At 33.0% G+C, this 20,421-nt stretch overlaps 2 protein-coding genes across 3 annotated transcripts; both read left to right on the top strand.

The window, feature by feature from the left end:
- Window positions 1-810: 810 nt before the first annotated feature.
- On the top strand, window positions 811-10,504 carry LOC140047351 (uncharacterized). Of its 2 annotated transcripts, XM_072092308.1 has the most exons (6): window positions 830-944; window positions 4,880-5,028; window positions 7,382-7,462; window positions 8,392-8,933; window positions 9,324-9,386; window positions 9,564-10,504. In XM_072092308.1, the coding sequence occupies exons 4-6, from the start codon at window positions 8,624-8,626 to the stop codon at window positions 10,061-10,063; spliced, it is 873 nt and encodes a 290-aa protein (XP_071948409.1). In that variant the 5' UTR covers window positions 830-944; window positions 4,880-5,028; window positions 7,382-7,462; window positions 8,392-8,623; the 3' UTR covers window positions 10,064-10,504. The 2 variants fall into 2 exon arrangements, with proteins under 2 accessions (XP_071948407.1, XP_071948409.1); XM_072092306.1 differs by lacking the exon at window positions 4,880-5,028 and having other exon boundaries at window positions 811-944.
- Window positions 10,505-11,973: 1,469 nt separating this feature from the next.
- LOC140046423 (uncharacterized) lies at window positions 11,974-15,210 on the top strand. Its single transcript, XM_072091069.1, has 3 exons — window positions 11,974-12,083; window positions 12,886-13,472; window positions 14,313-15,210. The coding sequence occupies exons 2-3, from the start codon at window positions 12,920-12,922 to the stop codon at window positions 14,813-14,815; spliced, it is 1,056 nt and encodes a 351-aa protein (XP_071947170.1). The 5' UTR covers window positions 11,974-12,083; window positions 12,886-12,919; the 3' UTR covers window positions 14,816-15,210.
- The last annotated feature ends 5,211 nt before the right edge of the window (window positions 15,211-20,421 follow it).

Below are 20,421 nucleotides of genomic sequence, written 5' to 3'. Positions count from 1 at the left end.
AATAGCATGTTAACATAAGAGAGAAAGAATTTTGCAACAATACATTTGAAACAATAATGATTAATCCAACACAAGATGATGCGTTATGAATATGCTGAACTAGGTCTAACGAAAGAGATGAATATCTAACCTGTAAACAATTAGATGGTCATGATGACCTCCTAACATTCGATAGGTCAAAATTGTTCATGAATTCATAGCTAAAACTCATACCTTCCATATGTAAACAATAAGGGGTGATGTTTTATTGCGAGAAGCTAACTATAGTGGATTTATTGGCATTGCCAATTTTCAGCGCATTTTCGTCTTGCACATAAGTCATTATTTCACATTCAGGGTATGAAGAACAAAAACTATTTTTTTTTTGGTGAAACTTTTCAACATAGTCTGAATCACGGTGGTCTAAAATCTGAATTGATTAGAAATTGATTTTTACCATAGGCCTATCGCACGTAACCTACGTATTGTGGTAGGCCCTATACGACATTTGGTTTTAGATAAATCATAGAATTTCACAACATCGTGCGTAGTTAAGTGACGAGACTATATTATAAAACATTTACATAAAATCAGTATACAGTACTGGCCGAGTGAGATTTAGACTGCTTTTACCGCTTTAAAGAACTACGACGAACAAAATACAAGAATAATACAAAGAAAATTTGGGAAGAAAGAAAGGTCACGAATATAAAACACAATAGGTGATACGCACAATCAAGGATTTGAATTTGGAAATTTTGATATAACGTAATGTTTCTAATTATAGATAACAAACAAACAACTCTTACATTCACTGGGTCACACCATTATAGTCAACGAATTATGACGTATTTAGTCACACCTTCGAAGCGCCATATTGGTAGAGTTAGTGTGAACACAGAATAGACATAATACGACGTTTATAACGGTTTCTATTCCGATGAAATAAGACCAAAAGTGATTTGGTAAGTGTTAATAATAACAACGAAAAGATCGGTATTTGATTTGTTGATTAATATTGGAGGATTAAGAAAAAACATTATTGCTATTTGCGGGAAGGGAAAGTAAGCGAGACGGATCAGGGATGGCCTACTAAAAAAATTCTCTTTGTCCGGATACGGAATTTCCGATTCTTTGATGTAGAAACGATAAACGTCCAATTAGGGGTAGAAGCAATTTCAGAAAAGGAAAGATTGGATTATTAGGTAACTTTATATTGACTATTAATTTGGTAAATATATTTTGTATATTTTATTTATACCTAAGCACCATCTCGGTTAGGGCTGGATACGATATTTAGAATTGCAGTCGGATAAAAAGCATCCACAAACCTAAAAATTGGGCTTTGTCTAATTATATCTAATCTGAGCGGGCATGAAGCAAGACTGGGGTGCGTTGAAAGTCTAGCCTTTGTGTTTATCAACATGAATACAGACTCATCAGACAATTCTAGAAATGGGCACATACATATCACCGGCCCCAGGTTGGTACTAGTAATATTTTGGCTGGGAACGGACAATTACAGATAATTAGTACATTTTAAAAATCCTACATGACACCATTTAATGTAATGACGAAAACTATATTAATGGCAACCCACAGGAATGGTGATGAGTATGAACGTAAAGACGATTTATTAATATACTTGAAATATTATTTAAGTATAGACTTAGCATTATTTTTAATACTAATAAAATGATGGGTCTGATTTGGAAAATTGCAAATAAAAGGCTCTGTCTTTATATAGTGTATATATTTGTTTTGTATTTTCTTTGGAATTTTAATCATTACTGTATACTGAAAGTGTTATCCCATGAAAGATAGGTAGGCCTATACAAAATTGAATACATTACGTTATGATTTTTTTTAGACTCAATTTAATATTAGTATTTAAGTTTATCATTAGACTTCTAAAGAAAGGTTTGCTAGTTGACGAAGGTACAAAGGCAATGACAGAGTTCTTCTTTACACATGCATCATCTGAATATGGCCTACACGAGAGTCAATTTCACATATTTATAAAAAAAAGTGTTCAAAATAAAAGGTAAATCAGAGAGAATGATCAATTCGAGTTGTTATTCCCATCAGACGGAAACGCTGATATAAACAATCTTGACATGAGTTTATTATTAATTTGATAAAGCATCTTGAAAGTATTGGGAGTTGACAAAAAAGTGATTGATTTAGTACTATTTCACATTAGGGTATGAAGAACAAAAAGCAATTGCGCGATACATAAAGTTGTTTGCAGGCCTAAATCACGGTGCTCTAGGCCTAAATTGATTATAAATTGATTTGGACTATTTTCGCGTTATCCTACTGTACATTATTGTAGTGTACGCCAGTTTTATGATATAGGAAGTTGACGCTTGATATGAAGTATACTTTTCCATAATATATATATATATATTTTTTTGTTGTTATAGAACTCTTAGAAACATTGTGCATTAAGCGAATATTATAATACATTGCATAACATCAGATAGAATATATCTGTATATTATGGTATTGGCGTGTGGTGCAGTGCGTTTGACATTTGATTACTGATCGTGAGATCGTGAGTTCGAATCCAACTCTCATCGCATTGCTTGCATCCTCATGCAAGACACTTTTATTATATATTCCATTGTTCCCCTTCGTGTTGGATAACAAACATTAAAAATTACCTAGGTAATAATGAGAAGCGCATTAATTAATTAATTAATTATGCATTAAGCGCTGTAGGCCTATAAGAACAATTATTATTACTAGATGGTACGCTCGCTTCGCTCGCGTACCATCTAGGTCGTGCCCACAGATGGTTCTCGAATACATAATAATTTCAGCGTTAAAAAACTGGCGATTTCAAATGTACGTACCGCAGGACAATAATACATGTCGTTTACAGGAACGAATAAATAGACACTGTGATTTATGTACTGAACTAAAATTAGCACCCTGGGAATTACTTCCGAAAGAGAAACTTGTCACAAAATGAGACCAATTGTTTAAGTCAAATTTAAACAAACTTAATTTGTGTTTTGTGTACCATCTAGGTCGTGCCCACAGATGGTTCTCGAATACATAATAATTTCAGCGTTAAAAAACTGGCGATTTCAAATGTACGTACCGCAGGACAATAATACATGTCGTTTACAGGAACGAATAAATAGACACTGTGATTTATGTACTGAACTAAAATTAGCACCCTGGGAATTACTTCCGAAAGAGAAACTTGTCACAAAATGAGACCAATTGTTTAAGTCAAATTTAAACAAACTTAATTTGTGTTTTGTGTACCATCTAGGTCGTGCCCACAGATGGTTCTCGAATACATAATAATTTCAGCGTTAAAAAACTGGCGATTTCAAATGTACGTACCGCAGGACAATAATACATGTCGTTTACAGGAACGAATAAATAGACACTGTGATTTATGTACTGAACTAAAATTAGCACCCTGGGAATTACTTCCGAAAGAGAAACTTGTCACAAAATGAGACCAATTGTTTAAGTCAAATTTAAACAAACTTAATTTGTGTTTTGTATGTAACGTTAGGGTTGAGAGATGGGAAAGAGGATGGGTGCAAAGAGGAACAATTTTTAAATATATTCTTTATCCATGTAGTAACGAAATATTAATTGTTTTCATGTTTTACAAATAATATACCACTAAACACAGTAAAACATTGCGATGTAATACTTTGTTAAAACTATCACCGTCCTAGTCGATTGAAATAGCATAGTACATGTAACGATACATCACTACGACGTGTATAATATGTTTATATAATGTAAAACAATTTGTGAAAACCACCCCTATTCGTGGCAAATCATAAATTCGATTTAATCGTCAATAAATATTAAATTATCTAACTCAACTTAATTAATAGGCCTAATGGTTTTCAATTGTTTCTTAGAGCCAATTCATACTTAAGTTGGTTCCTAACCCTACCCACCAAAGTTGTTCTGCGTTTAGGGCATGTGATGCACCGTAGGCCTATCCTCTACTGGCTTTACAACGCTACTCATGCCAGTGAGGGAAGGGTGATGATGTCACGTGGGTGGTTTAACTGCAATAATAAAGATTTGTACATAATATACGGCGACTGAAAACGCTAGCTCATTATCCGTTAAAAAAAATCTATATCCAACCTCTGCAGCACAGATTGAAAAAAAATGGATCGAATTTCTGTTATGAGTATACACATGGACCTCCATGGTATACAGTACTTGCCTTTACGACGCCTGAGGGAATAGACACTTGTGGAACAGAGAGATTGGAATGTTCCATTCATTTCAAATCAATACATTTGCATAAACGTATATTAAATCTATCAAAATAGTATTTTTTAAAGAAAATCGGCCTGTCTTCAACATTATGATACTGTACTCGAGCTGTTCAACCGGTTTTCAGCTATTAAAAACAATTATCGTAGGAGGAGATAGGAAAATGCGAAGCCTCCTCGAATTTTTGTGGCGGGTATTTTTCAAGATGGACATCCATTAGACAGTGTATACCACAATCGGAAAACACCCCTATTTGGGGCAAATCGTTGAACCTAAATTCGTTTTAATCGTCAATAACTAATTATCGAACTCAATTTAATTAGTAAACAGGGTTACATCAGGCGGTTAAAATCAGTACCAAAAGTACGAACCAACTTTATATACCATCGAGTAAACATTCTAGAAATAACGCGCGATTTACCGAATTTTGCCCTTACGTAAATTTATATATAGATTATTATTATCATATCACCGGTGATTATATGCTGGCCGAGTACCAAGTACTGCTTGTTAGCGTTTAAAGAACTGCAAAGAACAAAATACAATGCATATAATACAAAGGGAATTTGGGAAGAAAGAAAGGTATCACTTTAAAAGAATTTTAAATATAACGTAATGTTTCCATTTATAGCCTGCATTCGCTGCGTTGCATATAATAGTCAATGGATTGAGTCACACCTATACATCGACCAAGCGCCATATTGGTTGTGTTCGTGTAAAACTGGTATAGCTGATATAATCCTTGTTTATCACGTCCTTTATTTTTGGTGAAGTGATTTGGTAAGTGTGAGCCTGGTATTTTATTTGTTTATTAATATTCCAGGATTAAGCTTAACATTCTTCCTTGTGGCGGGAAGGGAAAATAAGCGAGAAGGATCAGTGGTGGCCTACTAAAATTGCTCTTTGTCCGGATTTGTAATGTCAGCTTCTTATTGATGTAAAAACGATAAACTTCCACATCCATTATGCATGTTGAAAGCCATTTAAAAAAAAAGGAAAGATTAGAATATTATTATATTATTATATTACTATATTGACTAATAATGACAGATATGGTATTTTCACCGTTAATAATGATTACTTTTCACCTAATGCAACCACCTCGGTTAGGATTAGATTTATTGTTATTTTTCATTCAGGTTATGAAAAACAAAAAGCAATTGACAAAATTTTCTGTTCAATGACCTGAAACATGATGATCTTAATTGATTATAAATTGATGGGTTATGGTATATATGTGATCCACTGAATCCAATTAAATAACTATAGTTCAGTTAAGTTAATATAGATAACGATGTTGTACCACGCTTTCGATATTGCAAACATCTCGGTATCATAATAGACGAACATTTATCATGGAAAAATCAGATTGAATACATTCGAGGTAAAGCTCTAAATGGATTGGGTATGCTCAGACGATGTAGCTATTATTTTCCACAAAACATATTAAAACATATTGCAAACTCTATTGTAATACCTTACTTGAGCTATTGTAACATAATTTGGGGAAATAGTAGCCAAACTCTAATGAAAAGAGTTCAAACTATCCAAAACAGAACAGTTCGAATCGTGTGTGGTCTAACATGGGACACAACTAGTAGTGAGGCACTAAGACAAATTAATTGGTCACCTTTATTTTATCAAGATAGATATGAATGCTGTATGGTTATATATAAGGTTTTGACAGATAATGCCACACCTTACCTAAATAATGTATTTACATACAATGATATAAATTATAATCTAAGGCTCAGTGATACACATCTATTCATCCCGAGGCCAAAAACCGATTTTAAAAAACGAAGTCTGTCTTATCGTGGAGCAATTATATGGAATAGTCTCAATGTTGATACCCTTCCAAATTCAGTTAAGTTGTTTAAAACGTATCTGAAAAATGTATTGTAAAACATAATGGTATGGTAATCTACGATGGTGTACATCCAACTTTTAAAATGGCTAAATACTATGTAAAATGCGTGTGTTATCACTATTATTTTAAGGTAAATGAAATCAAAAAGATTTATTATGTATTACAGTAGAATCCCCATAAATTATACACTTCGATAAGGGTTTCCGTTTACACGGGAAGTACCGGTATGGTGTACCCTAAATAGAGGTGTCAGATGAAGGGGATTCTGCTGTAATTTTGTTTCTTTTCAATTTCAATTTTTTCGTTTCTGTCGTATTTATATGGTATTGATTTTTTTTTGTAATACAGTATCACAAACTTGTGTAAAAACAATCAATATTGATTGAACGAGTTGTACGGCACATCAGTCTCGTGTCTAAATAAAGTTTATATAATAGGCCTAGGCCCTATAATGAATAATGAATAAAAACAATTTTAATGCTCAACATGGACTGAAAAACGGTGATAAATTATAAACACCATTTTCGAGTGCACGTTAATATTTGTTTGTTTGTTTAGATATTATGATAAATCATAGAATTTCACAAAATCGTGCATAGAATAATATACTGGTCAATTGAGAACTGGGACGAACAAAATACAATGCATATAATACATGAAATCTGAGAAGAAAGGTAATGAAAAGAAAACAAACACAATGTGATACTTCATATTTTACTTCATATTTTGTATCACTTAAAAACAATAATACGATTCTGGGCCTGAGAACAATTGCGAATTAAAGGGATGGTAACTGACTCTATCATATAAATATTTTTGTATTTTATTTGGAATGATTTGTTACCTTTTTTTTTGTATGTATATCTGTGATTCACGGTAATACTAAAGTCTCGTCTCATCACGTAAAAGACAGATATACACAAAATGAATAAATGCACTCATTTGATTATTTATACCTAGTTTAACTGTGCAGGCTCTATAGTTAGCATTCAAAGTTTATTAAGCTTAAACAGGTTCACATGTTGAATTGAATAACAAGGTTTTTAGTAGTGTTTTTTAAAAACTATAAAATGGTTGTTCATGAGGTTGTGTCTTAATATGATTTGTACAACAGTGATATTGATACAGTTGATTGACCCTAGAAGAAATGATAGTGCCTAGTATGTTGTTGTGTATGTGCACTAAAGGAGAAGGGGAAGTAAAAAAGGATCATAAGTTGCTACTAAATACCGCACTACATAATATACATTTTTTTTTCAACAGAGGAAGTAGACCAAGCAAAAATAGCTTTTAAAGAGTTGCCAACCACAAAGCAACACTCCGAACAGTTTAAAACTGAAACAGGTGAGTTACCGCAGTTATTTTTATATGTAAAAACATTGTCACGCATCCACAGCCAATAAAATTGTAAAAAGACTATCTATAAAAATTGATTTAGAACATGCTGTGAAAACATATGCTGTGTAAACATATGCTGTGTAGGCCTAATAGGTATGCGTATCATCACATTATTAATATTATAAATGCCAACTAAGAAAAGTTGGATTTTGAATTGTTGCCGAGAGACATCGAAATAAAAAAAAATTATTCAAAAGATGGTCTTTGTCTATGTAGAGCATCTCGTGTATATGTTTGTCTTATATGTTCTAGTGCAGTATTTGGAGAGCCATCTCGATAGTGCTTTGCACTCATGGCAATCCTCAGGGTGCTGCACCGGCGGCTGTATTGTCATGTATTGTTGTGCCTGAAAATTTAGGGAATTAAAAAAAATAAAAATGGTAAAAACTCTAGTTGATTGCTATGCATATAAACAATGGACTATTATTGTTATTATTTATAAGGCAGATAAAATTTATAAGATATGAAACAATAATCAATAGCTGCCAGAAAAGTAGGCCTACAAAAGTAGCATAAGACACTGATACCAAATAAGTTTGTACTTTCTACTATTACTACAAAAGTGAGAAAACTAACGTAAAATTGAAAAAAAAGTTTTGAATAATTGCATTGCGAGCCAAAAATTAGGCTTGTAACTTGATTACACAATTAAATATCACAGCACTGAATTACATACATTTATAACTACATTTGTCGATTAATATATTATATTGTTTGAAGGTTTGCATGGCGAAAATCAATATTTAAATGTTGATACGTGTGCGGTACACCATGTATGAAGTTCTGAAAATAATGAGTGAATTTCTCACTTCTCGTTTCAATCAGTATGCCTCGATCGTTTTTCAATCTAACTGGTCTTGTATTTTTATTTGTAGATGACAACACAATGGCAGATTCTAAAACTGATGAACATTTTAAAGACCTAAAAGCTGATCTCAGTGAGTGCTTTGACGGTAAAAGATACCTATGGATACGGTTCCTACTATTTGATTTATTACAAATTGGTGTCCTTAAAAATCCAAGCTTCAATGGAAATGACTTACTCAATTCACTTGAAGAAAAAGGTTTAATCTCATCAACCAATGTTAACTTGCTGTTAGAGATTACATGCTATCAGAAATCAAGAAAGCTATTGATCTTGTATCAAAGTATGTGAGAGACAACAATGTTCAGCAAAGTAATGAACTAACGTTGTCAAAATATCGGAAGCGGCTGTTTAAAGCTATTTTAGACATTGACCAAGATTCATTCAGAAAAGTTACTGCTTACTATGAATTGGCAAAATATGACTTTCCAAATGTATGGGATGCAGTACTATATCTGGAGAGTGAGGAAAAATTAGCAGATGATCCAGAAAAAATAAGAAGGTTTGCAAATCGTCTTGGAAAAACACCAAAAAACATACTACTTGATAATGGTATGTAATTTCGATGTTAATTTACAAGCAACAAACAAAAAAAACAAGTAAAAAATATTTTTCAGGAGGAAAATACATCTTTAAATATTTATTGAACAATCATGTTTTGATAATTTTTATTTCAATCATAGCTTGACAGTATGTAAATTTAGGGCATTTTCTTAGATGATCACAAATTAGGTGATCCGCAGTTCTTTAAGTACAATGGTAAAATGATCTGGTGATGTCATCAGTTAGTTCTGTGTGGCTAGAAATATGTACTTCACTGTAAATATGTAAATATGGCCACGGTTTCTGACCTGTTATACCATACAGTATTACCGGTACAACATATTTTTAGTGTCAAAGTTAATATTTTTGACAATAAGACTCTCACTTTGATCTCTTTAGCTAACAGAGAAGCGGATGAAAAAGATGGCACGTCATTGAATCATCAGAGCCAACCAAGTGAAAGTAAGTTAGAAAAAGATTTTAATAAGATTATTGGCAGGATGATGAGAAGATATGATAATGACAAAGAAGTTGGTGGACGCTCGCTAACATTTTTGGATCTGCAAAGCAGAAAGAAAACAATGCTAATTATACTGACTTCATTAAATATCATTGGAAACTTGCTTTTCTTCCTTATAGATATTTCGAAGGATGACTTTAACCTGCTCATTTTGGATTTTGCACAATATTACGATGAACGCAAACTCTTTAACAGACTACAAGTTCTATTTATAGAAATGATAGACGACGTTGAAGAGTTGAAAAGGGTTACAAGTACAACCGAGCTGTTAGCTCTTTTAGATGGTTGTGGGTTAATAAGTCGAACAAACCTTTCTCTTTTGTATGACACACTAAAAATAACTAGACAATTTGGCTTTGAGTCTACAATCACAGAAAAGCTTCCTGCTTTTAAGGATATCGAGAACCGTAAGGTAACAACATTTTCACCACACACAATAGAGATGTATAATCTGGGAAAAAGTCTTAGTGACCCTAAAATCAAAACTCTTGATCAACGATACAACTACCCTGTCCTAAAGAGGTATACAGACAGTTGGGATCTGATTTTAGATTTTGTTCCTCGAGGTTTGCTGAATAAAGACAAAATAGGTGAGGTTAAGGCACTGTTGGGAAGATAAGAATAAACCTCGCGGTTACCATTAGTGTAATTGATATAGCTAGGTATAAAGCAATGTAATGTAATAATAAAAAAATACCTATTATTCAATAAAAAAATATAGTTATTTAAGAAACACTAATATTTACAAGCTGGCCTTTGCAGCTGATTTAAAGCAACTACTTTTTTTTCTATTTTTATCATCATTTCTTTGTGAATGAATTGTATAGTTGTGTAATTATTTCCTAATTTTAATTAATTTTAGTAGATTAGGACTGAAATTCCACAACTTCATTTGCGAATGTGAACTAGTGAGTTTACAAAATGTCATTTTACATTTTATCAACTTGGTTTAAAACTTAAAAACCCTTCGGAAATATCACTTAAAAACCAGATGAATATAATTTAACATTTTAATTCATTTTTATTTTTTGTGTACTCTTTTTGGAAATAAATGTTATGTAGTTATGATGGTTGTCTATTATGTCGTATATTATATACACTTTGGAATTGGTGACGCGCAGCTTGTACCACATCCAACTGAGCGTGTAATACCAGAGTGAAAACTCGTCCCTGGTAATACACACAATTTCCAGGTATAACACTCTTTGTTTGATTCGTCGTAACCGCAAAATAGAGATTCCGGTAGAATAATTTCTCTGTTGCTGCTGTCCGCGTCAAATCGATAACTAAACTAAAAAACAGTGCAAGTTTTCAAACTGAATATGAACAGCAGTTTTACAATTTACATCATGCTGCAAACAAAATATTGACATTTATACTTACGGCTTGTATGCCTTTGTTTGACGAAAAAGCAGTTATTCTGTTGGAACTCATTGAATTGGCCTGTGAGGATACAAAAACATACATATCAGTATTTAATACAATAGCATGTTAAACAGAAAAAAAAGAATTTTGCAATAGTGAATGAATATGCTAAACTACAGGCCTAACGAAAGAGATGAAAATTCAACTTTATACAATTTAGATGGTCACGATGACCTCTCGACATTTGATGGGCCAAAATTATTCCTAAATTCATCTAGAACTCATACCATCCATACATAAAAAAGAAGGGGTAACGATTTATTCTGAGGAGCATGCCTATAGTGGATTTGAAATAAGTGTATTAACATTAAAATTATATTTATAATTGTGAAAGCCTCTGTTTGACGTGTATTTCTAATATTATTTCACATTTAGGGTATGAAGAACAAAAAGTAATTGCGCGATACACCTGTACTTTAAATTGATTAGAAATTGATTTTGACCAGTTTCGCACGTAACCGACTTTAAATTATTGTAGTGTACACTACGCCAGAATTATGATATAAGAAATTGACGCTTGATATGAAGTATACTTTAACATGATATAGGCCTAAACATTTCTTGTTATAATTGCACAAAATCACGCGTAGTTTACGCTACGCAATATTATCATAAACAATTGTGTAACATCAGATACATAATATCTATATAATATGGTAAGGACGTGTGATGCAGTGTGTCGAATCCAACTCTCACCGCATTGCTTGTATTCGTATGCAAGACACTTTATTTACGTTTCCTCTCTCCGTCCAAGGTGTATAAAATGGGTACCCGGTTGTTAGATCAACTAGCTGCATTATGGGAGTAGGCCCTATACAGTATGTTCCCATTCGTGTTTGATAAAAATGACCGGGGTAATAATGTGAAGCGCTTATTATTTATGTTGGCTGAGTACCAAGTACTGCTTTTAACGTTTTAAAGAACTGCAAAGAACAAAACACAATGCATATAATACAAAGCAAACTTGGGAAGAAAGAAAGTTCATTGCGTATCACTTGAAAAGAATTTTGAATATGAATTGGAAATTTTAATATAACGTAATGTTCCATTTATAGCCTTACATTCGCTGCGTTGCATATAATAGTCAATGGATTGAGTCACACCTATATATCGATCAAGCGCCATATTGGTTGTGTTTGAGTGAAACTGGTAGCTGACCCTAATATATTTGTTTATCACGTCCTTTATTTAGGTGAAGACCACCAAGTGATTTGGTAAGTGTTAATATTAACGAGAATCTAGTATTTGACTTGTTGATTATATTCGAGGATTAAGATCACAATTTTTGCTTTTCGGGAAGAGGAAATAAGATCGAAAGATCAGGTATATGGCCTACTAAAATTGCTCTTTGTCCGGATATGGAATTTCAGGTTTTGATTTAGAAACGATAACCACGAAATAGTGGTAATTTCAGTCCCTGTGATAATTAATTGAGATAGAAAGCAAGGCCAAAAAGGAGAGATTGGAATGGGCACCTTTCTATTATTATATTGAATAATGTGTATATTTTACTATGACTCACCCTATACAGTATATTTAAAATAGCACCGTGAATGGCACTCTAAACAGCAAAGATAAATGCAGGACTAACAACGTGTTTGATTGTCTATTCTATGCAAATTGTAAATACTGTATATTTATATAATCTGGTTGAGGTATATGGCCTTTGTTTTTGACCAAAAAAACTTAAATATTATTTTGACCAACTGGAGATGTTTGCCCATCTTCCTATTATAATGAATTGTAGATAAAGGTAAAAAAACTCATTTTGAAAATCCTACGATGATGACGAAAACTGCATTGTCGACCACAAGATGGTTTCCTTCTTTTTAATTCTCCAATGTGCATTGCCACAGGGATGATTGTGTTGAGTATGAAACAGAAGATCATAACATATTTATATAGACCTGGTTGTTGATCCTTCCTGATCAATGATCATGCACATCTTTTTATTTGTTAATCTATTTCCCTACTACTAGCTACGAAATATTACTAGTATTTCATATTAATCAACAGATTCCTAAGTGGTTAGCGGCTTGAAACTGAAATCATGGCAAGTCATTATGATAAAGAAAACATCTACTTTTTCCGAATTTCTTATTTGCTACACGAGGAAGGTACAAAGGCAATGAGAAGTTTTTTCCTTAAAGCAGCTGGTGGCCTAGAACCGGAAGAATTTAACAATTATGTAGTGGAAAAGTTTGTAAATGAAGAGACCTGTAGACAGAAGCTAAGAGTATTTCAGGACCAATCCGAATCGTTATTCCCAAAAGGAGGAGCTGATATAAACAAGCTTGATATTAGTTTATTATTTACGTTGATAAAGCATTCATTTGAAGGTAAAGGTATCAACAAATCTGACTGGACAGGTAAGACTACGCCTGGTGATCCAAAATTAGCGAACATTATTCTCCTCACTATATTCAGAAACAATTTCGCACACTCGTATTCCTCCCGTATGACTCAAGATGACTTCACGACTGAATGGAGTAAATTGTCAAAAATCCTGCAAGAATTAGGAGTTGACAAACAGGAGATTGACTTGTGCGCTAATAAGCAGTTTGATAACACTGACATACAGAAGATCGAATGTCTATATCTCGGTAAGTATGTCAATTAATTGTCCAAAACATGTCAGTGTTAAATTGTTCAGAATATACAATTTAATAGAATTTTACATTGTTTACGAGCAAAAATGCAACACATTTGACAAACAGTGGAGAAAATACGATGTTTTTATGCAATATGTAATATTAACCATTGAGACGCTCTTTTAACCCATGACTGAAAAAGTGAAATAAATTCGGTACTAGCTACATACACTAATACAGGTAACCATAGCATGTATAAACAGGACAAATGTTATACAAGACAATTACATTACTTGTTTAAATATGTACGTTTAATTAAATTATTAATTTTAACTATTAAATTATTATTTATAGTAATTTTATTTTTATCGTGACATTAATTATGGACTTTGATTTATCAAAACATCAACACACAATTAATTACATGTTAATCAGTCATTAAACATAATATAAGATCCTCAGTTTTGCAAATCAAGATATCAAAGGCGAATTCAAACGTTTTTGTTTTAAGGTCACTTGCCCATATCATTTTCATTTACATAAACTTTCTACCGAAACTCCATGTCAATTTTGTTTCCATTTGGCTAACATTCGTTGCTGCTGATTAAAATTAAAATGTATATTAATTATTGATTATATATGGTTCAACTCCCCTAAAACTAACATGATTATTTTTCGTGTTTATCTGGTCCCAACCTATAGATAGATGGCATTCATTCATTGATCCATATGTGGCTTCTCTTTGTGACTGGAAATATTTGCTCAAATAATTATAATTATAACTTTGATATAACACCGAAATTCATACATAATATATTCTATTTTTTTCTATATTTTTCATCTCATTCATAGAAATTTCATACGATGATTACAGAAAGTTTATTACGGACTTTGAGCAGTGGTATGGTCAACGTGAACTCCTTAACCGACTACAAGTTCTCTTACTAGAACATTTTCCAAAGGATGAAGCATTACAAACGGTTCCCGGTACACTCGAACTGTTACGTCTTTTAACTGATAAAGGACTACTGAATCGAACAAATCATTCGGTTCTGTATGATGCAATAAAAGTAACTGAACAATTTGGCTTTAAGCCAAAAATTATAGAGAAGCTTCCCGCTTTCAAAGATATCAAAAACCGTAAGGTAGTAACATTTTCAGAGCACACTTTAGCTATTTTTGATTTGGGCAAGTATCTTAATGCTGCGAAAATAAAGAAACTTGATGGACGATATAACTTCCCTGTCCTTAAAAAATACCCCGACAGCTGGAGTCTGATTTTAGATTTTGTTCCTCGAGGGTTGCTGGATAAAGATAAAATGGATGAGGTAAATGAAATGTTAGAAGAAAGATAAGAATAAACAATGGATGTGACCTTGCGATTACCACAAGTGTAATTGAAATAACTATGTATAAAACAATGTATTTAATAATACAAAGAAACATTAATCTAGATGTAGGAAAGACTTCACTAGTATATTGCAGAGTGATTAATTTGTTTCTATATTCTATTTGTTGTTGGAAATGTAATCGCGTATAATCATTTTTTCTTTGGTGAATTGCTTAATTTTAATTAGGTAGTAGTTTTATTTTAGTATAAGTTTAAGATACTTTAAGAATTAAATACCACCACTTCATTTTTAATGAACTGGTGAGGTTACGAAATTTCATCATTTTATTTTTAAGAAACTTAGATTTAAGAAACAAACCGTTGGGATATGTTAATTGAAGACTACGTGAATATTAATTAAATTAAATAATTCACATTTCAATTCTATGTTAATGTACTCTCATTCTTTTTGGAATAAAATTGTTGTAATTATGATTGTTGTCAATTTTGTATATATAATATACGAGCTCTGCAAATGGCGACACGCCACTGTACAACAGGAACTCTGACCAGAGTAGGGTAGGAAGGAGGGGTTACCGTGCACCCCCATGATGTATTTTTTTAATGTACATTTTTGTAATCCTGAATATATGTAATTAACATTTTTTGATGTTCCCAAGACGAAATATTGTCCCATGGGGGTTTTTGGGGGCCATTTTGGTGGCCATCTTGGATTTATCAAAATCATAAATATAGACGGTACTTGACAAAGACTGATCGTAGAGGTCTGATTTTGGTCTTAAATTGTTCAGAATATGCACATTTCTATGTACTATAATGAAAAGTTTTTGTTCAAAATGGCCGTAAATGCCACTTTTGACCTTTGACCTTGTTTTTACATAAGGGTCATATCTTGGTAACCCCTGGTCATAAAGATTTTATTTTTGTCTTAAATTGTTCAGAATATCCATATTTATATTCGCTTTAATGGAACATATTTTTGAAATTTGACGGGAAATATCATTTTTGACCTTTGACATTATTGCATAACGATTTTCGCAATAATTTAGGTTATTTTTGTATTCGACCTATATCTTGACAACGAGTGATCATAGAGGTTTGATTTTGGTCTTATATTGTTCAGAATATGCACTTTCCTATGTACTATAATAAAACATTTTCATACAAAATGACCGGAAATACGATTTTTGACCTTTGACCTCGTTTTAACATAAGGGTCATATCTCGGTAACCAATGGTCATAACGATTTTATTTTTGTTTTAAATTGTTCGGAGTATCCATATTTATATTAGCTTTAATGAAACATATTTTTGAAATTTGATGGAAAATATCACTTTTGACATTATTTCCACCCGAGGGTCATATCTCGGTAACCCCTGGTCATAAAGACTTTATTTTTGTCATAAATTGTTCAGAATATCCATATTTATATAACATTTAATGAAATACAACTTTTGACCTTATTTTCACTTGAGGGCCATATCTCGGTAACAATTTTTTTTTTGTCTTAGATTGTTCAAAACATACATATTTCTATCCACTCTAATGAATATTTTTTTAAAACAATGATCATAAATGTTACTATCAATTGTCACATTTAACACCCTCCACAGAATTCTCATACAGTAAGATTTTTTTCTGTTTTAAAGTAAAAATAAATTTAAAAGATGTAAATAAAATAACAACATGCTGAGAAGAAAAAGGGAAAATTACAGACTTTATAAAAAACTTTTGAATATACATGCTATCCACTCTAATGAGGATTTATCCTCAAAAACTGACAATAAATGTCATTTTTTACCTTTGATCCCTATTTAAATATAATTTACATATAATGCGAGAATTCTTAACAATTCTCAAATTAGAAAAAAGTATCTGATAAATAATAAAAAAAAAGTCTGATAACGCGTTTCATTACATAATTATTCATAATTAAATGTGGCTACTTTTAGGTCTGCAAACAACATTTATCCAATAGAATGTGTTTATTGTCCAATTGGAAGAGAGAATAACAAAATTAATGTCAACATCTTCATAATCTTAATTTATTTTGGAAACAGTACTGATAGACGGCTACAAAAATACATTCTAATCAAATTCTATTCTTCATTAAATAATGGAAAATTTAGGGAAAGAAAAGGGGATAATTGTATTTTACACGTGGATGGTATTCTTGACATAACACTCGATCTGAGGACAGGTACCTTCCACCCATATACACCAAACCAAACAATACGCCATTATGTACACAGTGAAAGTAATCATCGGCCATCAATTACGCAATATACCAATAGCAATAAATAAACGACTCTCAAACATCTCATCCGATGAAAATTCGTTTAATGCAGCAATACCTCAGTACCAAGAAGCACTTAGAAATAATGGATATGAACATGAGCTACACCTGAACAAGCAACCAAAAAGAAAACCCGAAACAGAAACATCATTTGGTTCAATCCTCCGTACAGCAAGAACGTAAAGACCAATATCGGACCCAAATTTTTACATTTAGTGGATGAGTGTTTCTCACAAGGCCATAATCTCCGAAAGACTTTTAATGTTGGCATTGATTGCTGGTGGTATCTACAATATCTAAGGTTACGCACGGTATACTTGTGGTCGAACTTTAGAGGGTCTGCCAGGGCCAAGGCAGAGTACAGATAGTTTGTAATAGAGGTCATTTGGTATTCCTTACAATGTGCTAAATCATATAACATTGGTTGCTGGTGGTATCTACAATATCTAAGCTAGGCTAGTTGGGAGAAGGGGGTTGTTAGTCGAACTTTAGAGGGGTCTGCCAGGGCCAAGGCAGTGTACAGATAGTCTGTAATAGGTCATTTGGTATTTCTTACAATGTGCTAAATCATATAACATTGGCTGCTGGTGGTATCTACAATATCTAATCTAGACCATTTGTGGGAAGGGGGGTCTCTAGTCGAACTTTAGGGTGTCTGGCACTTGCGGTGCAGCAGACAATTAGTCTGTCGTTACCCATTTAGTATTGTATGAACACAACTTGTTCATTTGGCATTAATTTTGAGTGGTATCTCACTCAGCTATGCTATCACCATTTGTAGGCCCTCCCTCGGGGGGTCTGGTGGGCCTATTGCAGAGGACAAAATGTTTGGTGATATGATTTTGGTATATAGGATGCAAATGGGCATCCCATGGTGGTGAAATTAGGTGGTATCTCTCTCATCTAATTGGTGCCGATTCGTTAGCACCTTTCGTGTCCCCCGGTATAGACGCAGCAGGGGGTACCCGGCAGACTTCCATTTACATTGACTTCAAGTGACCTCCAATTAACACACTTAAATAGTCAGATATTGGTACCTAGCTCATCTAACCGAATGTATCTGCGCTGCCTTTTACTGAGTATTCAGTACAGTAATACAATAAATACTAAGCGGTCAGAAGATGCTACTAATCAATCAATCAATCATTCGATTGATATAGCGCCATTCCAACAGTCTTTGCTCATGGTGCTACCAAAAATATCAGAAAATGTGAGTTTTGAGTAGTGACTTAAAGGTGCTCAATAATGATGTTTGTTTAATTTTCAAAGATAGGCGGTTCCAGAACCTACTGTAGCGTCCAGCAATACTGAAAGTCCGATCTCCCCAACTATGTTTGCGCCTCTGAATGTCCAGTAGTACCTGATGACTAGATCTTAGTTCTCACTTTCTCTTATTGATTGTCGATCATTCTGAGAGGTACTTGAGAGCGCAACTATTTATGCATCGGAGCACCAGCAGGATCTTAAATTGAACACGCAACTCCACTCCAAATATGATCGCCTCGGTCTTTTCATTAAGCTTGAGGAAGTTTAAGCCCATCCATGTCCTAATCTCAGGGGCTTGACAGAAACATAAATTTGTATATCATGAAGTTGACCAGGAATATGTCCTCTATACATTTGACCTTAGAGGGTTAGATGAAGGCACTTCCTCTTATTTGGAAATTTCCTGATGTAGGGCGTGCCAAACTGTCATTTAATCATTAAAACAAGATATCACACTAGTATGAATGAACTACAAGGGCATGGTGACAGGACAGTCTGGTCATGCAGTCCTATTCTTTAAGCCCATCTTATTGATCTAGTTGAGAAAACGACCATGGAGTTGAAAGAGTATGAAGATGATGAACAAGAAATTGAATTTGAGGTGGAGGATGACTGAACATCTATTGCAGTAACTTGATAAATGGGTTTTGAATAAGTAGTAGTTATGTAGACCTACATATACATAGTTTTATTTTGAAAACAGAAACATTCTTACTATATAAGAATTCTGTGAAAATTGAGGTCCTCATTCCTGGATATTCTGAACAATTTATGACAAAAATAAAGTCTTTATGACCAGGGGTTACCGAGATATGACCCTCGGGTGGAAACAAGGTAAAAGGTCAAAAGTTGTATTTCCTGCCAACTTTCAAAAATGTGTTTCATTAAATCTTATATAAATATGGATATTCTGAACAATTTATGACAAAAATAAAGTCTTTATGACCAGGGGTTACCGAGATATGACCCTCGGGTGGAAATAATGTCAAAGGTCAAAAGTGATATTTTCCATCAAATTTCCAAAAATAAGTTTCATTAAAGCTAATATAAATATGGATACTCCGAACAATTTAAAACAAAAATAAAATCGTTATGACCATTGGTTACCGAAATATGACCCTTATGTAAAAACGAGGTCAAATGTCAAAAGTCGTATTTCCGGTCATTTTGTATGAAAATGTTTTATTACAGTACATAGGAAAGTGCATATTCTCAACAAAATAAGACCAAAATCAAACCTCTATGATCACTCGTTGTCAAGATATAGGTCGAATACAAAAATAACCTAAATTATTGCGAAAATCGTTATGCAATAATGTCAAAGGTCAAAAATGATATTTCCCGTCAAATTTCAAAAATATGTTCCATTAAAGCGAATATAAATATGGATATTCTGAACAATTTAAGACAAAAATAAAATCTTTATGACCAGGGGTTACCAAGATATGACCCTTATGTAAAAACAAGGTCAAAGGTCAAAAGTGGTATTTACGGCCATTTTGAACAAAAACTTTTCATTATAGTACATAGAAATGTGCAGTGTAAACAGGCTTATACAAGCTAAAGTGTCCGGTCAAATGTTTTCTTTGTTGCTGCTGTTGTCAAATCAAGGTAACTATCAAGTTTTCAAAATCAACTGGAACAGTAATTACAATTTACATCATGCATTCCAAACAAAATATTGAGAAGTATACTTGCAGTTTGCATGCCTTTGTTCGACATAGTAGGTGCAGTTATTCTTTTTGGGCTCATGCCTCTTACTTGCTCCTAGTAAATTATGTACATAAACTTGCCAAATAAATAGTATTCTGTTTAAGGCTACCCTGTTCGTCTAGAGGGAAGAAGACCAATGAACTATGTTGACTGCATTGCAAGGGACAGCAGCTTGATTCATATCCTACCTAATCGGGTGATAACACTGTGAACTCTACCTCGAATGCGTCTTCTTGATGATGTTGGCGATTATTATTATTATTATACAGATACTGTAAGTAGACATTACAAAACATACATATTACAGTATTACAAGAACACAATGACATAAGAC

This window comes from Antedon mediterranea, chromosome 4 (genome assembly GCF_964355755.1).
Source record: "Antedon mediterranea chromosome 4, ecAntMedi1.1, whole genome shotgun sequence".
Lineage (NCBI taxonomy): Eukaryota > Metazoa > Echinodermata > Crinoidea > Comatulida > Antedonidae > Antedon > Antedon mediterranea.
This window is presented reverse-complemented; position numbering and strand designations above follow the sequence as displayed.